The 23,896-nt window shown below is 47.6% G+C and overlaps 1 protein-coding gene across 3 annotated transcripts in view; it reads right to left on the reverse strand.

Moving 5' to 3' along the window:
* Positions 1–19,789, reverse strand: part of Dock11 (dedicator of cytokinesis 11) — a 195,427-nt gene extending 175,638 nt beyond the window's left edge. For 2 of the 3 annotated variants that reach the window (XM_075956582.1, XM_075956581.1), the window contains exon 1: positions 19,440–19,788. In XM_075956582.1, coding sequence (XP_075812697.1) covers positions 19,440–19,541 — 102 coding nt within the window. In that variant the 5' untranslated portion in view covers positions 19,542–19,788. Of the gene's footprint in view, positions 1–19,439 lie in introns of all 3 variants that reach the window. The other variant, XM_075956583.1, reaches the window with a different exon arrangement.
* Between the last annotated feature and the right edge of the window lie 4,107 nt (positions 19,790–23,896).

Consider the following 23,896-nt stretch of genomic DNA (forward strand, 5'->3'; position numbering starts at 1 on the left):
AAGGAAATCGATGTGCTCTAAAACCTAAGAACTTGGCTGCATTGTTCAGTTAGCAGGGCAAACTGGGAAAAAAAAGACCTCTGACACACATACCCCTCTCTAAAGCCTGGAACCTTCTAATGTGACTGCATGGCAAAAAAGGCCTACAGAGAAGTGGTTGAGTTAAAGGTCTTACTTATAGTCACGTGAAACCAAAGCAAAAGGAGTTGGTATTTCTCTGGTCTTGGGAATTTTCATCTCTCCCACCTTCACGAGAAGCAGCAGAATGGCAGACTACTTCTCTATGCGTTTCAAGAAGATTGCTTTTTGGAGAATTGTCAAACTAGTCACCTCTAATTTGTTACAGCCCTAGGGGCTCTGCAAGCAAAACCCTGCCCAGGTTATTTCTCCAGAGAAGCAGCAAGACACATGAGGGTGGGGTTCATCTACTCAACTCCACCTCGTAACATTTGGGAGGATGCTCCCGTGCCCCAGGAGACCCACTCGGGTTGTTCTGAAATGGAGCGGGCCTCTGCCAAAGAATGACTCCAACAAAGTGAAATCCTCAATTAAGTTGGGCTGTGAGAGCTGCATTTGTTTCTTATGCAAAAGGTTGGACTCTAGAAAAGCCTAAGAAGCCAAAGACTATGCCTTCCCAATTGAGCCCAGCAGAAAAAAAAAAGCAAGTGATGTAAACTGGGATCTGGGATGTTTAGTTGCTGTATTGATTTCATCATTACACAGCTAAAAGCTCCTCTTCTTTCGCATGGACCTAAATTCAAATCCAGGACATTTTAGAGAACGACTTCTCCAGATGTGCAACCCCACGACATTCCCTTGGCACTCCAGCTACTGGAGCTCCAGAAAAGGCACCTAGCCATCACTAACTCAGGCCTTTGGAATTTTCCACCCTTGGCTTTAAAAAAAAAAGGTTAAAGAAAAAAATAAACAAAGTGATGTCTCTGCCCCATGGTGAACACTTTGTAGTCAAGTCAAAGGAGAGAGAGAGAGAGAGAGAAGATGGGGCAGGGGAAAGTGGGATCTGCATGTGGTGGTGCCTACCTGTCCTCCTAGAATTAGGGAAGGAGAGAGGAAGGAGGGGGGGAGAGAGGGGGGAAGAGAGAAGGAAATAAAGCAGGAATATGCCCACGCTAGAATAACGACATCTTGATAGGCGGTAAAGAAGGGAGGCCATGGGGGAGCCGAGAGGATCCAGATTTGCAGTGCAGAGAGGGGAATACGGGGACCATCAATAGGAGAGTGTGCACATGAGAAAGGGCGGGGAATGTAACTCAGTGGTGGAATGCTTTCTGCGCACACAAGCTGCCAACACCTGAGGTGAGGGGAGTGGGGTAATGAGGAGAGAACAGGAGAGCAGTGAGCATGAAGTAGAAGTCAGAAAAGAGAAGAAAGTGGTTTAGGAGAGAAAGAAAACAGTAAAAAGGAAGTCAGTCCCAGCAGGGCTGCTCTTGCAGAGTTCCAATGGCTTGGAGGTTCCATCTCTACCTGTTGCCATTCCTGTCCAGCAGGGTTTGCTGCCTCAAGAAATACAGGTTTGGAATAGGTGTGAGAGGTTGCCAGTCGAGGCTAAGGAAAGCTAGGATGAAGGAAGAGAGGCAGGCATGCCTTGCGCCAGAGTCCTTCCACCCTTGGCTCCCAGAAGAAGTCTTGCACAGGGAGGCATCTGCCGGTCCGTAAACTCTGACCTCTATCGGACCTGGACAGTTGGTCTCCACTTGTAATATACAATGGAGAACAAGAACAAGGACTTTTGAAGTCCCTCGGCTAACTGATTTGGGGTCTTGAATTCTGCTGGCTGACAGCATGCAGCATCTTTAGGCTTGGCCACCTGCCTACTCCCCAAGCCATTCCTCCTACCTAGCTTTAGAGCTTCTCACTCCTTCCTGTCTGCCTCTCTAAAACTAGGCTGCTACCCCCATCGAAGAGCACTACTATTTGAATCTCTGGACTTTTGCTCTACTGTGGTGCCCAAAGATCATTTAGTTCCCTCGGATTATTCCTCTTGCCTTCTCTCATGTCCACACCTTCGCTCTAAATAGACTTAGTCCATTATAAAGAAACCAGTGGAAATAGAACCTCTGCTTCTGTACAGTTCAGGCAACCGCTCTAAAAGCACGCCCCTTGGGACTTTAGCATCAGATAGTGAATGAAAGCATCCATATTGACCAGCAGCCAATGCAGCTATCTACAACCTCACAACGTATCTTTTTCACCAGTCAGCACACTCTCCATCAATACGTGGCTTTTGACTTCCTTCTGCTATCTACCACAGGCCAAGAAGTTCCAGGTGTCTAAGGCATCAAGCCTATCCTGAAATTCATTGATGTAGTGGACACTACCTGTAAGTCATGGAGTTCCGTGGAAGACAAGCAGAAAAGGGGAGACCCCCACAACAGAGACCAGTATATCAGGAAAACAAACCAAAAATTCAAGTCCAATACGAAGGGAAAGGACCCATATCTTAGATAAAATGCATACCGTATTAAAAGTCTTTCTAAATAAGTCCCCAATAGGGCTATAGTTAATACACCCGCACATTTAAAAATTGGTAGATTACTCTTACAGAATAGTGGACCACTTAATACAAACCCACTGAAAATACCTGAAGATTTATCATAAGTTGTCTAGAAAAAAGAATGGAAATTATTTTCCCATGGCAGAGCCCCCCCCAAAAAAAAACATGGAATAGAAAAAAGTGAAGAGAGTTTCTGGACATTTCATTGCTCCAGATTTTGAAACAAAATCTGTGATTTTCCTGGACCTTCTCATAAGGCTTTTCAACGCACAGCCAGTTCCATTACCCAAGGACCTGTAAAAGGATCGGTTGAGCCAGGGAGAAATACAGCCGTGGCCAACTGGAGCTGCTGTAAAAACGGCAAGCACAACCCCCGTCTATGACAGAGTGCTCCCCCAGAGCTGCAAGGCTCTGCGCCATCAGACCATCACGGATATTATACTGCGCTGTGCAGCGCGAGGAGGCTAAAACCAAAGCAGCCAGGAAGCTTTTGTGGTGCGGCTCTCTAAAATGGCAGGGACTGAATTACGCGGGGAGAGGAAGTTTCGATTTATGTCTCAGTCAAAATCCCCGTGAAGTCAAGAAGGAACTCAGAGATTTCCCGGTCTTTTCCTCCGCCTTCTCCGACCTGTCTGCAAGGGGTCCTGTGGTTACCTTGAGAATTCAGGGGTATGTGGCTCCATCTAAGGTGACCTTCAGCCTAGGTGAAGTATCTCTTACAGAGGACATACGAGAAGCATCTTGGGACTTGCCAGCCAGTTACTCACTGTGATGTGAAACCATCCCTTTCTCTCTTCAGCATGTCTCCTGCACACACGTCTACACCCCCTCCCCGCACACCTCCATACCCCTACTGCTTTCCTCTTTTCCTTAGCCGAGAGTGGAAAATTCCATAGGCCTCAACTGGCTAAGTGCCTGCATGTGTCTGGCCAACTTGTATCCCGAAACACCTCAAGTCTGAAAGCAGTGCCCTCTATAAGAACTCCAGACTAATGGAGTCCTCTGTGGGGAAAACAGTTAGTCAGGAAGAATTTCAGAAAACATGCGAATGGAAATCACAGATGACAAACCTGTATTGCTTTCCTTCAGCGAAGATCCTCGAAAGGGATCATGCTCCTTCAGTAGGATGCTGGGAAGGCATCTGCACCTAGTTCACTGTTCACTAGTCTCTCGGATCCATGTCCGGTTTTCGATCCCATCATAAAGTCAGGAACCTACCTGACCTCACCAACTCATCAGTAGCCCACCGATTCATCAACCTAGAGCAACAGTTCATGAAGTTGAAGAACCACAAACGTGGCTGCATCTCAGTCCCTCAAATCGGGGAATACTGACTTTCCTCTTTAAACTGGAGATGTGATGAAGTTGAGGATTTTGAGACGGGAAGACCATGCTGGGTTATCCAGGTGGGACCAAAGTCCTCCCAAAGGTTCTTCTATGTGGCTTGAAGTGTTGCATAGTTGTCCAGCATGGCACATGCGAGGCCATGCTTCCAATCACCAGTACCACGAAAACAAAGCAAGGGGCCTTACGATGAAAGAGGGCGGCCGGCTAATCAGAGGCGGAGAAGAGAGTGTGCGGATAGATGCAGAGGCAGGGGGCTGTGAGTGGAACGTGGCCAGCCATTGCTCTGTTGAAGATGGACACAGAGATCATGTGCCAGAGAATGCAGGAAGCTTCTGGAAACTGGAAAAGAAGGCAACATACGGAACTCTCCTCTAGAGCTCCTGAAGGCCATGCCAATTTCCCAAACCTTGGTTTCATCCCAGTGAATCCTGTGTCAGACTTGCGACATCCAGAACTATAAAAAGTCTGTGCTCTTCCTAAGACTAGAGAGGCCATCAGACCAGGGGCAAACCAAATACTATGCAGCGGCTCTCAACTTGTGGGTCACAACCCTCTTAGGGTCCCATAGGAGATATCCTACCAATCAGATATTTGATTCATAACAGTAGCAACGTGACGATTATGAAGTAGCAACAAAGTAAGTTTATGGCAGGGGGGCTCATCACAGCATGAGGAACTGTATTAAAGGGTTCCAGCGTTGGGAAGGTTGAGAAGCACAGTGCTAAAGGAAGGTAGCAATAAAATGAATGAAGAGCTACAATGACTCTGAATGCTATTCTGCTATACTCATTGGTAAGTGCTGTGCTCAGCCCTCCACACAGGAGCTTCCCCTGCATTAGAAACAGTAAGGGCGGTAGGAACAAACAAAGACACCCACAGCCAGACAACGGGCAGAGGGACAGACCTGGGAACACTCCGTCCTAACTGGGCTGTCTCCAACAACTTCCTCCCCTCAGGGCTCCGCCAGAGGGGATGGAGGACACCGAGGAACCTTGGCCTTCTGACACAACTATGAACACCCAGAGCCTGAGGCAGCGTGCACAGGGCCTGCACAGCTGCTAGTCCAATGGGAAGCCAGCCTTGAGAGGGGAAGTAGACACGAGCCCCTGTCCCTAACTCAGAAGCTATCTCCAATGGACAACCACTCGCAAAGAAAAAATTTGTTTTCACCAACAGTCTCTTTGGGCATACAAACCACACTTAAGGGTAGGCCTCATGCCAAGCAATTTGATGCCTAACACAAAACTCAATGGTATTTTTGTTTTGTTTGTTTTGTTTGAGACAGGGTTTCTCTGTAGCTTTGGAGCCTGTTCTGGAACTAGCTCTTGTAGACCAGGCTGGCTTCGAACTCACAGAGTTCAAGAGATCTGCTTGCTTCTGCTTCCTGAGTGCTGGGATTAAAGGTGTGCGCCACCATCTCCCAGCTTCAGTGGTATTTTTGGAGATTTTTTTTGTCTCATAATACTTTGTCTGGGGATTTTCTTTTTTACCTTATAGATCTTTTGCTTACATATTATGGTTTCTGCTTTTGTATTTTTATGGACTTTCTGTGTATGTGAATGTGTGTGTGTCTGCATCTATGAGTTTCTTATGTACTTTTTCTTTGGCTCTTTCTTTCCTGTTTGTTTGTATTGCCATATTCTGCTTTGATTTATTATTATTATTATTATTATTATCATCATCATCATAGGTTTGTTTTTCTAATGAGAGAAAGAAAGAATATGGATTTGGGATTTGGGTGGGTGGGAAAGTAGGAAGGATGTGGGAGGAGTTAGAAGTTTGCATGACAAAATTTATTTTCAAAATAAATAAATTTATTATAAATAAGCTGAGCACTGGTGACACACACCTTCAATCCCAGAACTCTGGAGGCAGAGACAGGAGGATCTCAGTGAGGTTGAGGTCAGCCTAATCTACAGAGTGAGTTCCAGGACAGCCCCAGGGTGGTTACACAGAGAAACCCTGTCTCAGAAAAACAAACAAACAATAAATAAAATTTCTGTACTTTGTAGACACTAACATTGTGACAATATACTAAAGCAGAAATGGGAGACTGATCCACCATGTGGACTACTGTCCAGCTCTCAATAAGGCCCATCTGCTGGACCTCCTCCCCTGGTCACTCAGCCTCCTCTGAGTTTGCTAAGTAGCTCCTCCCTCCCTCAGCACACGGTCCGGTTCCACTGTACAGAGTTCAAGTACAGAGCTACGGCTGCACAGCTGCAGAAGCATGGTAAAGGCAAAGCATCCTGCTCAGGAGACCTAGCAGTATGACAAGAAGTCACTTGTAGAGGAACATCATGGTAACCTGCCAGGAAACCAAGTAGGGGATTAGATATGGGTGGGTAAGGGGACCGGGTTAGGGACAGAGGAACTGGAAATTTGGTACAGGGTAGATGACCTGTTCAATAGATGGCAGTCTGCTGGCTTCATATCTGGCAACACACACACACACACACATACACACACACATACACACACACACACACACAAGGTAGACAAAAAGTAACACCAGAACCCAACAACTAGATTACTAGAAGTTAATTTTAAAGACAGGGTAGATGTTGGGTCTGGCAGCACAGATCTGTCACCCCAGCTGCTCAAAGGGCTAACAGCAGGAAGGCCGCTAGTTCAAGATGTGCCTGGACGAAAGAATGAGTTCAAGGCCAGCCTGGGCAACTTATCAAGATCCTGTCTAAAACTTAAAAGTAAAGCTAGAGCTGGGGAGTCCAGTGGGGGAACACTTCCCTAGAATACCCTGGGTCCTATATTCAGTCATTAGTACCAGCAAAATAAATGACTATTAAAATAGAGCTGGCTGTGACGGTGTCCACCTGGAACCTCTGCACTTGGGAGGCTGAGGCAAAGGATTAGAAATTCAAGGTCGCCTTAGCTGCTACGAGTTTGAGACTAGGGTCAGCGAGATGGCTCAGAGTTAAAAGAATTGCTGCAAGCCTGATGATCTAATTTCAACCCCTGAGACCTGCGTTGATAGACGGAGGTTGTCCTCTGACCGCTATGAGCACTGTAGAACAGGTATGCACTCTCCGTCTGTCTGTCTGTCTGTCTGTCTGTCTGTCTGTCTCTCTCTCTCTCTCTCTCTCTCTCTCTCTCTCTCTCACACACACACACACACACACACACACACACACACACCTTTGTTTTGTTTTTGAGACAAAGCCTCACTGTTCAGTCCTGGCTATCCTGGAACTCACTCTGCAGACCAGATTGGCCTTAAACTCATAAAGATCTACCTGCCTCTGCCTCCTGAATACTGGGATTAAAGGTGTGTGCCACCACCACCTAATGATAATATTTTCTTTTTAAGTTTGAGGTTAGCCTAGGCTACATGAGACCCTGTCTTCAAGTGAATGGATGGAGAAATAAATAGAAGCAAACAAACAAATACACACAAACATACAGGGTATAACCAGCAGCTTAGACAACTTGAAACCTAGGACCTGAACACAGAATGTGAGAAACTCTTGATGCTTCTAGTATTGGAGCAAGACTGGACTCTAAGTAGAGAAAGGAAGGAGGGCGAGAAGCAAGGAGAAAGCTCGTGTGGGTATAGATTAGAAAACTTATCGAATTCACTCTGGCGAGACTTTGGCGCTATTAGTGAGAATTCTGACAGAGTATTTATTTGGAAGGACAGACTGTGGCCCACTTCCTCTGTGAACAGTCAGGTCAGTCACTAGAAGTGACAGAACAAGTCTCCTGGGGGCAAGTTTGAAAGGAGAGCAGTCTTCGCTTCCAGAGCGGTAGAGTGTGTCATAAGCTCTCCAATGGGCCCAAATGAGAACCACTGGCCCCTGTGAGATCTTAAAGAACAATTCAGTGCAGTTTACACAACAGTTGATGCCGAGTCTCCATGGATGTCAGCCATGTCTTGATAGTCAGATAGACACCTCAGAAGGTGGCATTCCTTCCTTCAGGTCTCTGGGTAGTCATTTGGTGCACTGGGAACTCGCTAGCCTATGAAAAAAAACTGGTCGTGCCAACAGAAGTGTGCCATGTGTTCGGGAACACTGCGACAGCAGGCCTTGTAAGGTATAAAGCTGGCCATTTCTCAAGGGAGAAAACTAAACTACTAATAGAAAAGGCATGGAAAGAAATATATATTATGTTATTTTGGGATAGTGGTAACCTAAAAGGAGTTCCATGAAAACAATCCCAGGTACCTTTGCAGGGATAAAGTTCTAGAGTGTTCTTTTTCTGTATATTTATTCAAACAGGAAAGAAATGAAGAACAGCAAACTAAAAGCAGTTCACCAAATTTCAAAAATTAATCTTGCCCTTAAGTTCTACCTTCCCACTAAAGAAAGCAAGCTTGTTTGGAAATAAATATGGCTTCCCATAAGCCATCAGCAAGCCACACAAGAAAAGTTTCTTTCCCCTGCTTGCTTGTGTAATCCGGTAGGCACGCCACGGGTGCTTTTTCACATGGCTGCACAGAGAAACCTGGAGTTCATTACCTGCCCAGTCACTTGGAAATGACAGACGGCCTGTGGCTGTCTCACCAGAAACCAGGCCTCTGTTTCTCCATTTAGAGTGATGACAACATGGAATGTGTTTAACAGTGACCTGTAACCTCATGACATCACAGACATAACAGTCTTTTGAACGCTTCTTAAAACTGGGGCCCTAATGGGGCTGAAGCAATCACTCAGCACTTAAGAGCGCTGGCTGCTCCTCTAGGGGACTTGGGTTCGAGTCCCAGTAACCACATAGTGGCTCACAACTGTCCATAACTCCAGTTCCAGAGTATATGCATGCACATGTAGGCAAAATACCCATACACATAAAATCAAATCAGTACTTTTAATGGGGCTATGGAAATATAAGGCCATCATCTGAAAAACATTCCATGCAAAAGAACTTGCTGGACTTCTGTCACAATGCACTGAAATGCTTCAGATAAAGATACTCTGTCCAGGGACTTCAGAATATCTCCAGCTGCATCTTGACCAGTAAAATCTGGCCAGTCACTAGAGAAAACAATATGGCGGGGACACAGAAGACCTTAAACATCTCCTCCTAACCCTTTTCACCACCTTGAAACATTTATGGTCCAACAGGAGCTGTCAGGAAAGCAGGGAGAAACTTCCTGGCGATGATAAACTCCATGGGCAATAAAAACTCCAGTAGCCAAGAATCACAGGAAATCATTCAGAGCAAAAGTTAGGTGTGATTGTGCAAGGTTGTGGACGAACAATAGAGAAACCACGTGGAGCTCGAATGATTGCCGTGTTTTCCAGGCTGACTTGACCGGGAAGCTGGATATGCCCCCCCTTAACAAAGCCAGCCTGCTATTACTAAACCTGACTAGCAGACTGTAGTATTGGGGGCAGTGGGGCTGCATCCCCGGCACACTGGCCACCTGGCTAGCTTATGCCCCGAAATAACAACACACAAACTGTATTCTTTTAAACACTGCCTGGCCCATTATTTTCAGCCTCTTAACCCATTTCTAATAATCTATGTAGCACCACGAGGTGCGCTTACCAGGAAAGATTCAGCATGTCTGACCTGGTGCCTGGCTGCATCGCCGTCTGCCTCAGAGAGCAGAGCTATCGCGTCTGCCCGGGAGAGGGAAGCATGGTATCTCTGAGCTCACTTCCTCTTCCTCCCAGCATTCTGTTCTGTTTACTCCACCCACCTATGTTCTAACCTATCAGGGCAAGCAGTTTCTTTATTTAATTAACCAATGACCTTCCTCCATCAGCAGACTAGGACAGGACATTGGGGTGATGGCTGGAGCTCAGAGGGAGCACGCGAGTTTAGCATCTGTGAGGCCCTTTCTCTCTCTGACACCACAGAAAAGGACATAAAGCCTGGGATGGTGTGAGAAGCAACAAGGCACGCTTTGTGTTAATCTGTGCGTATGCGCATATGCACAGGTGTATACAGGGAGGTGAGAATGCGCATGTGTGCACATGCATATGGAGGCCAAAGAACAGGCAGGGTTGTGGTTTCTCGGGTTCATTTTCATAGTCTGTCTTTTCCTCCTTCTCTCCCTCCCTCCCTCCCTCCCTCTCTCCCTCCCTCTCAACTGTCTCTTCCTGGCCTAGAGCTCACTAACTAGGCCCTGAGCCACCTGTCTCTACCTCCCTGGAACTGTCGAGACAAGGGTGCACCACCACATCTGACTTTTCTCCCGTGGGTTCTGGGGATCAAGGTCATGTCCTCATCTAAGCATGTTACTGACCAAGCTATCTTCCCCAAAACAACACTCATGCAGATCATATGTTCTCACTGATGTGTTCTACATGCACTAGCCTAATGTCAGCCCGCCAGCAAGCAGTTGGGCTGAACTCTGAGCACGCCAAAATTCGGGCTCTCACCCGGAGCTCTAACAATCATGGGCTTAGAGGCAGTAGCAGCTTAGCAAGACGATGGTCCCTTTGCCCCACTCCAGTCTCTCTGCTCAGGAAGCCTCCGGGGTGGGGCTGTGCAAAGAATCAAAACGGCATCTGGCTCCAGGCTGATACAAATAGCAGACCAATATTAGCCTGGAATTCTTCCGCCCTCCTGGCAAAATCTATAGGAAATTATGAGCTCTAAATCCCAAGGAGAAACTTATTCTAAAAGGCCCCTTAAGACTGACAAAGCATAAAACTAAACAAAAACCATAAGAAAGGAGGAACTGCTTGAGCTCCCTCCCTCCCGTGGTTTCCGGTTTCAGTGGTAAATAAAATTTAGAGACTATGAATACATTTTTCAGCATATCTTCTTGATGATTCTGTATCTCAGGTGAACCAATCCTCTGTAATAAGTTGTAACACTAAATGTACTCCATAGGTTGTATGTCTGTGTGTGTGTCTGTCTGTCTGTCTGTGCGCAATAATTGCAGAAGAGGTAAAGAATTTGGGGGAAATGGGAGGAGTTGGAGAGTTAAGAGGGATAGCAGTTACGTCGATGCACTGCTCAAGTATGAAGTTCTCAAAACGACTTCAAAGTTAAATATTTTTTAAAAACAAGAGTAGGGTAGCAAGACGGCTCAGCAGGTCAAGCAAACTACACCAAAGCCTGCTGACCTGAGTTCAATCCCAGAAACTCACACGGTGGAAGGAAAGAAACAACTCCAGCAAGCTGTCTGACCTTCACAGACACATCATGTCTGCATGCACGCACACACAGCGCAATAACAATTTTAAGATGTTAAATTCATGAATTTAAAAGCAGGTGTGTGGAATTTTTGTGTGGTAACAACCACTGTGTGGGGCCACAGAGGTCAAGCCAGGGAATGCCAAGGTGAGCTCGGCAAATTTCTCACCATTACAAGTCACCACTAACTCTTACTGTTAACTCTTTCCCAGAAAGCATAGGGGAAGGGAACTCTACAGACAAAACCACAGAGATTAACAGTGGTCATTAGGAAAAGCCTCTTTGGCCTTGTTAAGACCAGAAGGGACTACTACTAAGGTCTTAACAAATCACGAAGTACTGGTGAGGGGGACAAGGGGGACAGGATGAATCAGGTGAAACTAGAAGGCATCCTCACTGCTTTCTTTCTTCTCTACATCAGTTATTACTGGGTATCCTATCTTCATGTCTGAATCAGGAGTCCCTTAAGGGGAGACTAGTACATTAGCCTCCCTGGGCACCCAGAAAAATCTGACTAGTTCCTTGTTCCCATGACCTGCTAAAGCCAACTACTAAAACAAGCTCTCACCACCCCACCAGTGTGTGTGTGTGTGTGTGTGTGTGTGTGTGTGTGTGTGTGTGTACTTCTACTATCAATTTAACGGGAAGTTTAGAGCTAGCCTCCAGGTTATTCTTCCCCACCCTGCCTTCTCTTCCCTAATCATCCCCAGAGGGGCAAGCCTCTTCCATCAGCTAATCACACCTACAATCTCATCTCTGTCCCTGAGCCCTGGTCCTTTCCTGGCTATTCCTCCCTTTCCTGATTCCACTTGGAACACTTTCCTCTCTGCCCTCAAGAACCCCAGGCTTCTGCCAAAACACAACTCTCCTTGCTCAGCCTCCCCTTAGAATGTTCTCACCAAACCTGGCCTTGCCCTCACAGTTTTCTCAAACAGGGATTGCTTGTTTTCTCTGCCCTTCCTCCACCACCTTCCTTCTGCTCCCCCGAGCTGTAAAAACCTCAACTTTAGCTTGACTCCACCTCTCTCTTCCTCCCCTTTGTTTCCCTTCCCCCTTGCTCCCTTCAACAATCACCTAACGCTATAGATGTTATCACTGAACTGTCTCTATCTCCATCCTCACTGCCTCAGCTAAGGCCTTTGTTGGTTAAACCCGCTGTTATCACTCTCCTGGACTCTATATTTTCACTAGTCTCCTGCCTCCGGGCTCTTCTCCCAAGATACACAAAATGTAAACTGTCTGCCTACTGCATTCCAGGCGCCATGTGATGGACTCAGACCCAGAATAAGTAGGGAACATTCTGTGGCAGACACTGAGGCATTCCCCCTCCCAACCTTCTCTTTATTTATTTTTCAATTTGTCTTAGTTTTCTTTTTTTAGTACTTTGAGGGTTTCATATAATGTTCTTTGACCATGTTCATCCCCTCCCCCAACTCTTCCCAGATGTATACTCCTGTCCCTACCCACTCAACTTTGTGTCCTTTTCACTTTAAACCCTTTAAGACCACTTTGGGCTGCCCAGATGTTCTTGAATGTGTGGTCTTCCACTGGAACGTGGTCAACTTACCAGGAAAACTGCCTCTCCCTCGACCTTCATTTTAAAACCCTACGAACCACGTGTATACGCCAGCCATTTTCATACATTATTTCTTTACTCCTCACAAGGGAGCTAACTTTTGTCTGTCCCCATTTCACAGACAAGGTTACCTGCCTTCATTCACAATGCAAGTGGCAACAGAAGGCAGACTTGGGACCAGGCCCCAGGCCTCCCTCTAGTCCTGGTGCTCTGCCGCTGCTATTCAGGAGGACACTGAACACTTGGATCAGAGTCAAAGAGAATGACCACGATATGAAGAATCGTGAAACCAAGTCGTGTGGGAAATGAAGGAAAGCAATGAAGGCTCTCCGGCCTTGAGAAGAGTGCAGTTTCAAATGGCATAGTGGTGGTACCCACATGTCAAAGGTCGTGTGAAAGAGGAAGCAAACATTCCATGTTGCTCCAAACAGTGGATTTTGGTGCAGACCAGCATAGAACTCAGAAGAGTGAATTTCGGCTTAAGTTTTCCAACACAGACTTCTAACGTGAAGAGGGGGCTCAGGAGAACCCAAACAAGCCTTTGTCAAAGATGTATTTAAGGGACATTCTTGCCTTGAAGAGATGAGTGGCCTAGATTAGCATTTCTGGGTGCATCAGAATCACCGGGAGGAGACCTAAAGGAATATGACCGCGCGGTCCCACCTTTGCCGCAGCCAAACAGAACTGGGAAGGGTGAAGATGGTTATTTCAAGAATCCAAAGAAGGAAAAGAGTCTGTGTCAAGTTTCTCTGGCCTTAACAGAAGAAATATGGATGGGTCATCAACATAGGAGACACTCTATTCAGTTTCAACAGTAATGAAAGATATACACAAATTAAGAGTTTATCAGATTACCGAGCTGAAGAGCCTTAAGCAGCATCAACATGGGAGCAGAGAAATGTAGGCTCACTGGCTATGGCAGGAGAAGCTGGAGCAACTTTCTGCAGTGTCGTTTACAGCGCTGTTTGGTTTGGTTTGGTTTGGTTCGGCTTATTTACCAAGCATTGTTTATGGTGCTAAAGATGGACCTCAAGGCCTGGCATCCCAACCCCTAAGAGAAATTTTCAACCCTAAAAATGCATATGGACTTTGAACAGGCAATTTGATAGCCAGAAATTTAATCTATGGGCAAAATCTAGCACATTTGAGACGATTCTCTCTAAGATGTCTGGCCCAGTGCTAACCGACTGTAGTGATGGAAATGCTATGTTTAGCACTGTCTAATATGGTAGTCACATGTGGATGTGGCTGCTAAGAAGCTGTGTCAAGGGCAATTTAGGAATTAATAATTTATTTTTTATTTTTATTTGTTTATTATTATTATTATTATTATTATTATTGTTGTTTCCAGAAAGGGTTTTTCTGTGTGTTAGCCCTGGCTGGCCTGGAACTCTCTCTGTACCAGGCTGACCTCGTAGTCACAGAGATCCACCTGCCTCTGCCTCGTGAGTGCTGGGATTAAAGGCGTGCGCCACCACCGCCCAGTTACATTTAGACGTGTCAGGCAGAGTAGCACACACCTGTCATCCCAGGAGGCTAAGGCACATGGATTAAAATTAAAAGCCCAGCCTCGCCTACACAGAAAGACACTATCAAAAAAAAAAGAAGTCAAAATCTAAAGGTATCTAAGACAGCGGAGGACAGCTCATGATTATGGCTGCAGAAGACTAGAAAGCACCGGGCCAGGGAGCTAGCTGAGCAGGTGAACGTGCCTGCAGAGGAAGCATGATGACCTATCCCTGGACCGCACACAGGAGAGAAGCCAGGTGCAGGGGCCTTCACCTGTCATTCCAGCACCTCCACTGAGAGATGGGAGGCTGAGACAAGGGAATTGCCTAGAAGCTCCTGGGCCAGCTAGCCTGGAGTGTACAGCTCAGCAAAAACAAAAGAGGCCCTCCCTTAACAGAGCAAGAGAAAAGCAACTCCTGAAAACTGGCCTCTGAGCCCACCCCACGCAGGCACTGTGATGCAAATGCCCATATGCACGTGCATGTACAATACACACACTCCAATAAAATTAAATCTAAAATCGATTTATCTACGAAAAACTCCTAATATAATTGTTGGCGATCTTATTAAGCATGCTTAAGGGGATGTTGACGGACATGAGCGAATGTTAATAAGCTAGGGGTAAAGGAAGAGTTATTTAGGGACAGGTGAGATGGCTCAGCGTAACCACATGATAACAAAACTGAAAATTCATATATAGAAGTAAAATACATACAGCAGACTATTAACAGAGTTCCTTCTGAGCAATGAGATGGTGACACTTCAATCTATTTCTTTTCAAATTTTTCTGTAATGACTATGCATGTTCAAGTGGTAAAGCAATAAAAGTTTAAGGAAAGATTGCTGATGATCAGGACAGGGAAAGACTCAACCCGCAGAATGGGTTTGACACGTCAAGCTTAGACACCAAATGCCAGCCCTGGGGGGACAGCGAAGTGTACGAATGCTTTCTGGGCAAGTAGGAGGACCTGGGTTTGGATTTCCCAGCACCACGTCAAAAAGCCAGGTGTGGCCGTGGGCATAGTAGGTGGGAACAGGGTGCAGAGACAGGAAGGCAGATCAGTCTGGCCAAAGAATGGCCAGTTCCAGTCAGTGAGAGACCTGGATTCGAGGGAATTAAGGGACAAGTCCCCTCTCGAACAGGGCACCCAAGTTCTCTGGTTTCCGCATGGGTGCACAGAGGTGAGGACGCCTGCGTACACATGTATACACAGACACACACCAAAAAGAGCAGGGAGATTCTATCAGTTGCTCCAGTGAGGGCTTAGTGAGGTGACCCCTCTGGTTTTATAACAAACTGAGTTGGTGTTTTGAACAAACCTTAGAGGAATGGGTCTCCCAGAACCCTTCCAACCAAGAGAAGCTACCGGAAAGAAGAATGAGAAGGGGTGTGGTCAGGAGCCAAGGGTATAGCTCACCTCTCTCACTCTTGGCTCAGTGGGAGCTGAGCTAAGGCCTAGAACTGGAAAGGCATGCTCAAGAAGCCAAAATTGAGGCCAGGTATATAAAATCCTAGCGTCCAGGAAGCTGAGGCAGGAGCATCATGACTTAAGGTCTTAAGAAACAAGCAAACACCCAAGCAGAACTAGGAGTGTGGCCAACCCGTAGAATAATGCCTAGCCTGATCCAGGGTGCTGACTTCTGTCCCCAGCATCTAAGGGGAAAAGCCCAAGTTGAAATAGACTTTATTCCACAGTGGAAGCTGTCACCTCCTTGCAGATGCAGCTGTGAGTTTTGTCCTATATTAAGTACGTTCCAAATCACCCCCCTCCCACCCTCCCCAGGAAGAGGGAACAGAGGAGCTGCTGGGTTTCTCAGGGCTTGCCTAAAGGCAAGCATGACAACCATTCTGCTCAAAGGTAGTGCTGAGTGGCAGGGTGGAGGAGTCAACAGCTGCCGACCCTTGTCAGTCTTTCTCAACTCTGGAGAGCTCCTCTCCCGAAATCCCTTGATACCAGTCAAAGGACCTGCCCAAATTCCCTTGCCTCAAGGGGCTACGACTGGTAATATCTAACAACCTTTTGCTGATGGTAAGTAGCAAGCACCATTTAAACACCTCCTAAGGGAGACAGCAGGTTTCTGAAATGTCTTTGGTCCCTTCCAGGCACCACGGACTAGAACCTGAAGTATAACAAAAAGACAATTGGAACATAGCACATTAAACATGCATGTATGTGACCATTGTCCAATAGCCCCAGTGCTCACTGGCGGGATATCATGACGCTCCTCCCAAAGCTCTCTTGAGAAATCCTGGTCAATGGCAATTCAGTAATTATCCCTTTCCCTGATTTAAAATTGACCTTCATAAAAATGCTGAACTCACAGGAACATGCAGCCATGAAACAGTCTCTCTTTCTCTGCCTGTTTCACTTCATAGTTAATAGATTCATGGAAGTACTAATAACAGCATGCTATATATAGCCAAGGCCCAAGCCTTCTGAATTTTTTGAACAGTGAGCAAAACTCAATGATGTTATGGACATGCCAACAAGGGTGTAACTGTAAAAAAAAAAAAAACTAAACAGGAAATAGTGTATATTTGTTCAGCTTGGTAGGGCTTCCAAGTTCTGTCAAGACTTCCATGAGAGGAAAGCATGACCCGCTGTGCTAATGACTCCAACTTATGCTGAAACCCTGCCGCTGTCTTGGGTTTAGGGCAGCAAGTGTAAATCCCACCTCAGCTGTCTCTCAATAAACACTTGGGGCTTACAGCAGAACTGAACCAGAAGTTGACAGCAGCTGCGACATGGCCGTTTGCCTCTCCCATCACCCATGGTTTTCCTATCTCTGGCTAACAGTTCTGTGAAGTAAAAAACAACAACAACAACCAAAACCAAAACAAAAGAAACACAGGAAGAGAAGGAATACATGAACGGGCGTGGATTATTTAAAGCTATTTATTTCTTAATTAACAAAGAGCACTATTGAGAACCCTAGGAAACCCTAAGACTGCTTAGTATCTTACACACACACACACACCCTAAGCTGGAACTAATGAAAATAAGTGAAGAACGGGTCATGTTTATTCATTTATAACAATGAAGTGTCTAACACCAGGCCTTGCACAGAGTAAGGGCTCGATCGATGTTGATCTACATCACTAGAAACTGCTCTCCCAAGTCCCCAAATCTTAATACAAAACATATGCTACAGAAATGAATAGATCACACCCCTCTACACCCCCTGACATAAAAGTGAGGCCAGCTGACCAGGAAACTCTGGCCCCTGGCTGTAGCAACAAGAAGAGTCTTTCTCTGTTATAGAATTACTCCCCCCAGCTTTGTCAAGAACGGCGAAACCACTGCACCTGGGCTGCACAAAAATTGTTGGAGGCACACGTCCCTAATCCTAGTACTCAGTAAGCTGAAGCAGGACAACTACCACCAAGCTCAAGGCCAGACTTCCAGGCCAGCCTGGGCTACAGTCGGGACACCCTGTCTCAAAACTGAAATTCTTTTTAAAGCATAAAACCTGGGAAAGAATGTTAACTTTCTACTGTTGCAGGAAGCTAGTCAAATGCTGGTCAAATCCCAGCAGAGGTTGCTTGTGTCCCATTTATTCTCTTGCTACCATCTGTCCATCTGCCCTCTCCTTTCACGTACTGTGGTCTGTGACCAGACACCACTGCTCCGGGAAGGTTTTCTTTCTTTACGATTTTAGAAAAGCCATCCTTGTGCTAGGCTGTCTGAATCATTTGCTAATAAGCTTTGGAGAAGATGGCCCGGTAGAAATAAATGCCTTGCACACAGCTTGTGGTCCTCTCTAACTGGCTGTGATGACAAGTGAGGGTCTCATCTGACCTCAACAGGTTCTCGCTCCAAAATCCGAGTGAAATATACAATAAGCCAAATCCATTAAAACAACATTAAAGGTCTGGGTTTAGCTTCACCAAACAGCAGGATTAAACTTCAAGGGTCCAGCCACGACAAAGAGATTTCTTTAAAGTCACTTGGCTCTGCACAGTTGCAGCTATTAGAAATCCGATTTTTATCTCAAAGGTACATATTTTACCTTTGATCCTCCTCCAGAACTCCCACTACTGTCAACTTTCCCCACTGCTAGGATCAGGCCCCTTGCCTTGCTTTAATGTTGGTTTTATTGCTGATTCTACAAGATCAACATAAAAAATTACAAGGGAAAGCTGCGAGGTTCCCTTCCCCGGATAAGTTGTGCTAACAAAAAAGCCCTCTCTTAACTGGCGAAATTTAAAACACAGCAAATGACACAAAATAATATAGGAGTGGAATGAGACAAAAGCCAGCAAATCTCCCGCAAAACGGAGTAACAAAACGCCCGCTAATGAACCAGTCCACAGCTTATTTAAAAGGTTTTATCCCTAGTCCAAAAAAAAAAAATGGCAATGAGGGTCTTTAAAATCGAAGGAGCAAGTGCCCTTTTACCACCCACGGCTTCCCTCCAGATTTAGACAATCTGAACAGGGCTGAGGGTGTGCTGGAAGGGTTCCCAGGGGGGTCAGAATGCACTCCAATCCCCATCCCCCAGCCCTGCCCGCCGCCAAGACAACCCCAGTCCTCTGCGGTAGGCGTCTGGTTCTAGGTTCTTCATCCTAACACAGGCACACCCCACCTTTCCCCCATCCTCTTGCCTCCAAGCTCTAGCAAGTCTCAGCGACTATCCTCTCTCAGAGGCGATCGACCCAAAGCCCACTCAGGCGCAGAACCCCGTTGTTTCTAATCCCCTCCCTCTGTCTTTGGGCAGTACCCCTCAATATTCACCACCGCCCTCCCTCTCCCCAGTAGCAGGAGGAAGTCACTGTGCTTCCTCTGTCCACACCACCCGCCAGGGCTCGGGCGCCCCGGGCTTTTTGGGTGGGGTTGTGTGTGTGTGTGTGTGCGTGCGTGCGTGTGTGTGTGTGTGTTCAATGTGTATCCGCACTCGAGTGCGTCTGTGCAAGAGGCTCATTGCATCCTTCCGCCTAGGCTGCCCCAGGTGCCCTCCCAAGAGGATCCAGATCTCCTCGTGTCCTCGCCCCCAGCTCTTTGTGCGGGGTCCGGGGGAGTGGGAGGTGCGCTCTGCAGCTCTTAGCCGCCCCCGCCCAGGGTGGGAACCCGCGCTCCATCCGCAGCTGTCCGCGACCCGCTTTTCTCTCCAGCTTCAAGCCCGGCGCATGCTGGTGGGACAACCAGAGCGCTGTCCCCTGGAGCCGGGGACTCCCACCCCAAGGCAGCCAGGCGCCAGAGAGAAAACTTAAGTAGAACACAGAGAGAGAAAGAGAGTTCTTAGTGCACCGGGCTGCCGCCCAGGCGTCCATCCGGCCCGCCGTCCCCAGCGCGCGCGCGGGAAGCCACCGCGCCGCTCTCGGCACGAGCGCATGCCCCCCCCACCCCCCACACACGGACCCCCAGTCGCTCAGCCACTTACCAACACCACGGATCCCCGCACGGCCTCCGACACGCTCTGGCGGAGCTCGGCTGCCGTGCCGGGCTTGCTCAGCCGCTTGGTGAATTTGCGCACTTCGGCCATGGCAGCGGCGGCGGGCAGGTCTTGGCGGGCGCGCTCAGTGCCCCGGGCCCGGGCGACCGCGGCCGCTGCTGCTGCCTGTGCCGCTGCTTGTGTTTACACGCCGGCCGGCCGGCCACATCTCAGCTCGCCTCGCCACCCCGCGCCCAGCTCCCGCGGCTCCTCCTCCCTCGCGCCGCTCCTCCCTCTTTCCCTCCTTTTCTCTCAAGCTTTTGCTAGCTCAACCCGCCGCTCCCTCGGCTCCTCCCGGGGCCCCGCCGGAGGAGCCACCAGCCTAAGAAGGAGGGTGTGTCTGCTGGAGGGGGAGGGAGTACTGGAGGTGGGGGCGAGGGTCACGCGGGAAGAGGGGGGAAGTGGCAAGCACCCGGGCTCCGCCCGCAGCTGATGTTGCTGGTGCAGCCGCATCCGGGAGGCGAGATGAGGCTGCTTCTTTTTCTTGTGTACGGGGAGGGAGAAGGTCAGAGGTGGGTGATGAAATGTCTCCAAGACTAGGGTGTGCCATGCCCCAAGGCTCCTCTGCCTCCCTAAAGACTGCAGGACCTTGCTCCCACCCAGCAAGCCCCTAGGTCCCAGGCGGCTAGAGGCTGGGAAACAACATGGAGCTGCATGCCGCCTATTGTGTATGCAGCCTGCTTGGGTCTCGCCTATGTCAAAGGAAGGAAGAGCAGGTTTGCTGCAAGACAGACTTGCCTGGGTCCCACACCCAACACACTTCATTTCATTGCCCAGGCATCCACTTCACAGGGCAACTCCAAGGAAGGAACAGGCTTCTGAAAATGTGACTTGCCCAGGCAGGGAGAGCTGGGTGGTGGGGGATACCAGAGTCTGTGGCAGGTTGAGTTCTGGAGTGAATCCACCACAAATGGGTGGCCCTGGTGCTGGGAAGGCCATGGCCTTGGCTTTGGAGAACCTATCAATTTTCAGCTTTTACCTGTGTCCTGCAACCTCCTCGCCCTTGCCTTAGCTTCTCTCCAGCTTCTAAGAAATTGTTTTTCCAAAGAATCGAAGATCATCTGACTAGGTGTAAAGTGTGCATACTTAAAACACGAACAAGAAGAATCTTGGAGAGCTAGTGACCCTGCCAAGACTTAACTCTGAAATGAAAGGGCCCATTTCATTTTTTAAAAGTTTGAAAATGGTCCATCACCAGGGACCCAAGCTGCCCATCTGAGAGGATTCTCACCAGTGCCCACATGGCACTGTCCACACTTCTCCTGCCTTCAAAGAGCAGACAGTCACATCTACAGAAGGATTTTGTTATAGAAACAAGGGCATAGGAATAAACTCCATGAACCCAGAAAAGACTTTGCAGAAAGCCCATTCAGCCACTTTCACATGGGTCCTCATTAAAGCACAGACGGAAGGTTCCTGCAGGACCTGGGATGTAGAAGTCCTCTAAAGGGACAGGCATGGTCACAAATGTTGACTTCACAGGGTGTGGCATGATGTGTGTGTGTGAGAGAGGGGGGGGGAGAGGGAGAGAGAGAGAGAGAGAGAGAGAGAGAGAGAGAGAGAGAGAGAGAGAGAGAGAGAGAGAGAGAGATGTGGTAACTGTTGCCTGCAAGTGGATCCGCATAAATTCATGCTGTGTCTTCCATGAATGATGAACGTTTTATGCCTGACTCCTGATTGGTGACCTCCACAATGCTCCAGCATTTTTCCTTGCTAAGAGAGCCCAGATTTGCTGCTTTAGGGACAAGGAAGAGGCACAGGATTTAAGAAAGAGGGGTTGCACTCTAGGTGCAGATGAATCATAATTGGTGTATACTGACCCCATGCTAACCTCCTTCCTTTACTAGTAGGATGGCCTAGACTCTGCTCAGTTTGGAGCAACGGGGTGTATGGCAGCAGACTGGGAGGACTGCTGGGGAAGTTCTCCCTTTTGATAGAAAGAGAAGGGGGTTCATTTCTCACCCCATAGGTTCAATTCTCAGATCATGCAGAGTCTAGTCCCCTCTGGGGCTGGAGAGACAGCTTAGAGGTTGAGAGCACTGGTTGCTCTTTCAGAGAACATGGACTCAGTTCCCAGCAGCTCACAACTCCAGCTCCAGGGCATCCAGTGCTCCTAAACTCTTTGGCCACCGAGCACACACATGGTACATGCATACACATTCGGGCCAAAGACATCCATGCTGTTGCTAAAAGTCCTTTCCTGGGCAAGATGTAAAAACATCTAACCCTCCCACTAAGGTCCCCATGGCAATCAAAGGTGCCGTTCCACCAAAGTTCACCTGGAGAACCAAAGAGTTGTTTAGGCTTTTTTACAAAGCAAGAGATGAGGTGTTGTGGCAAGAGTGTGGGTGACCTGGAAGCAGTCACAATGAAGGGTCCACATCCAGCTTATAGCGTCCCTGCCACAGCAATGTAGACAGATGTCCCTTCCCATACTCATCCTTCCCTACCCATATCCTCTAGTTCTTCCCAGAGCCCCTGAGGTCATGTGCAATTAGGATAGAACTGGCTGGGAGGGAGTACTGGACACTTGAGTGAGGGCCTATGACCTTCCACACCCCTTCCTTCCAAGAGCCACAAGTCAACACGCCCAGTTTTGATGATATTTGGAGAACAGGCCCCGCTGAACTCCTGAAGACAGCAACAGTTAAGCTTGATGGATAGTCACGTACAACACACATAAAATACAAACAGACAGACAGACAGAGCCCTCTGCCTCTTATTCTTCTCTAGAGCAATATAATTTTGTGTGTGAAGGGTCAGCCTTGGACAGCTGTACTGTAACCAAGAGGGAAGTCCAAGACAGCCTTAAAGAAGCCAAGCCAGAATTCAGCGGCGATGAGCTATCAAATCTACTTTCATACTATATAGCTCTGAGTTCCTTTGTATGGACAGAAAATAAACCCTTGAGTCAATCAGTGCCTCTTCCCCTTTCTCTGCCAGGCTGCCTTGACACTCTCCAGGTAGCTACAGCTTGCCTTGAACTCACACCTGGTAGATGCAGGGCTGGGGCTCACGCCTAGGGCTCTGTGCATGCTCTGTGCATGTGATATCTCTAGCCCTTTGTGTTACTTTTATGTAGTCAAGTAGTCTGTTAGCTTTAGCCAAAAGCATCCTTAGTACCGAAGACTCTTTGCAGCCACAAAAGGTACACAGTAATGAACATGACAGACACAGTCTCTCTTCTCATGGGGCTGGCATTCCACTATAAACAATGAGCATGTTTACTTCAGGAATAGAAATTCCATACAGAGATTTAAAGCAATATGCTTCAGAGTCATTGGAGTTAGGCGCCTAGTGTAGACAGTTTGATCTAGAACAACCTCTTTGAGCTGAATCCCAGGGAGGTGGGCCCTGCGAGTGGCTCAAGAATGCAGGGAATATCCTGAAGATGAAGGGAGACTTAATGTCTTCGAAGATCAGATTTTGTTAAAAAGGCCCAGGAGGCCGGAGGACTGAAGTGAGACGAATAGTTAAGAGGTGGAGGCAGAGAAGTAGCAGTTTCTACAGAGCCTCGCGAGCCATGGGAAGCATATGTCATGCTGATGGTGCACAAACACCATCTGGCCATTGTGCAGTCTCCCCGCTCATTCATGAGGGTGTAGGCTTTACATCTTCTGCCTTAGGACTTCTGTTTAATTACTTACACATCGGGAGTGGAGCTATCCGCTGAGAGCATGAGAAAATTAATGGCACTGTCCAATTCCTTCATGGGAAGAATTGAAGTTTCTGGAGAGTGTTGTTTGTGATTTGAGGCAGGCTGTGATAAGGAGCTCAGTCCAGGTTGTTTTTTTTTCCTTTAGGAGAGATCCCGCCTCTGGAGCACTTCTGAAGAAGGGGCTGTTAGAGCTGGACATTGAAGAATGAGTAGATGTGGGCAGGACTTCACTAACTCACGTGATAAAAAGAAATTGTAGTGGCACCTCTCCAGCCTGCAAGAGGGCATTTCATTTGGTGAGTTCGTGTCTACATTTGTTAAGCAGCTTTGGCGGTCTCTTACAAATTTACATGTCACATGAACTCTGTAATAATCAGACATGGTGGTGCATGCCTGCAATCTCAGAACTCAGATAGCTGCGGCAGGAGGATTGAGTTTGAAATTTTAAGCTGCATAGCAGTTTGAGACAAGCCTGGGACGCATAAAAGGAGTCAGTCTCAGAAGCGAGCGGAGGAGGAGGTAGTGTGGAGGGGGAAGAGGCTGAATAACTATTTGCTTATGGAAAATAATTCATGCATATACTTATGCCCTTATATGTGAATTAAGAGACTGGTAAAAGCCAATGAGCCTTTACATTTTATTATCCAGCTGAGACTTCAAATGTGTGCACCTCCACCCAGCTGGCTTTATGTTTAAGTATATCTTCATTTGATTACATTATAAATTCCATTCCTTCTTCACATGAGCC

The sequence above is a fragment of the Microtus pennsylvanicus genome, chromosome X (assembly GCF_037038515.1).
Source record: "Microtus pennsylvanicus isolate mMicPen1 chromosome X, mMicPen1.hap1, whole genome shotgun sequence".
Lineage (NCBI taxonomy): Eukaryota > Metazoa > Chordata > Mammalia > Rodentia > Cricetidae > Microtus > Microtus pennsylvanicus.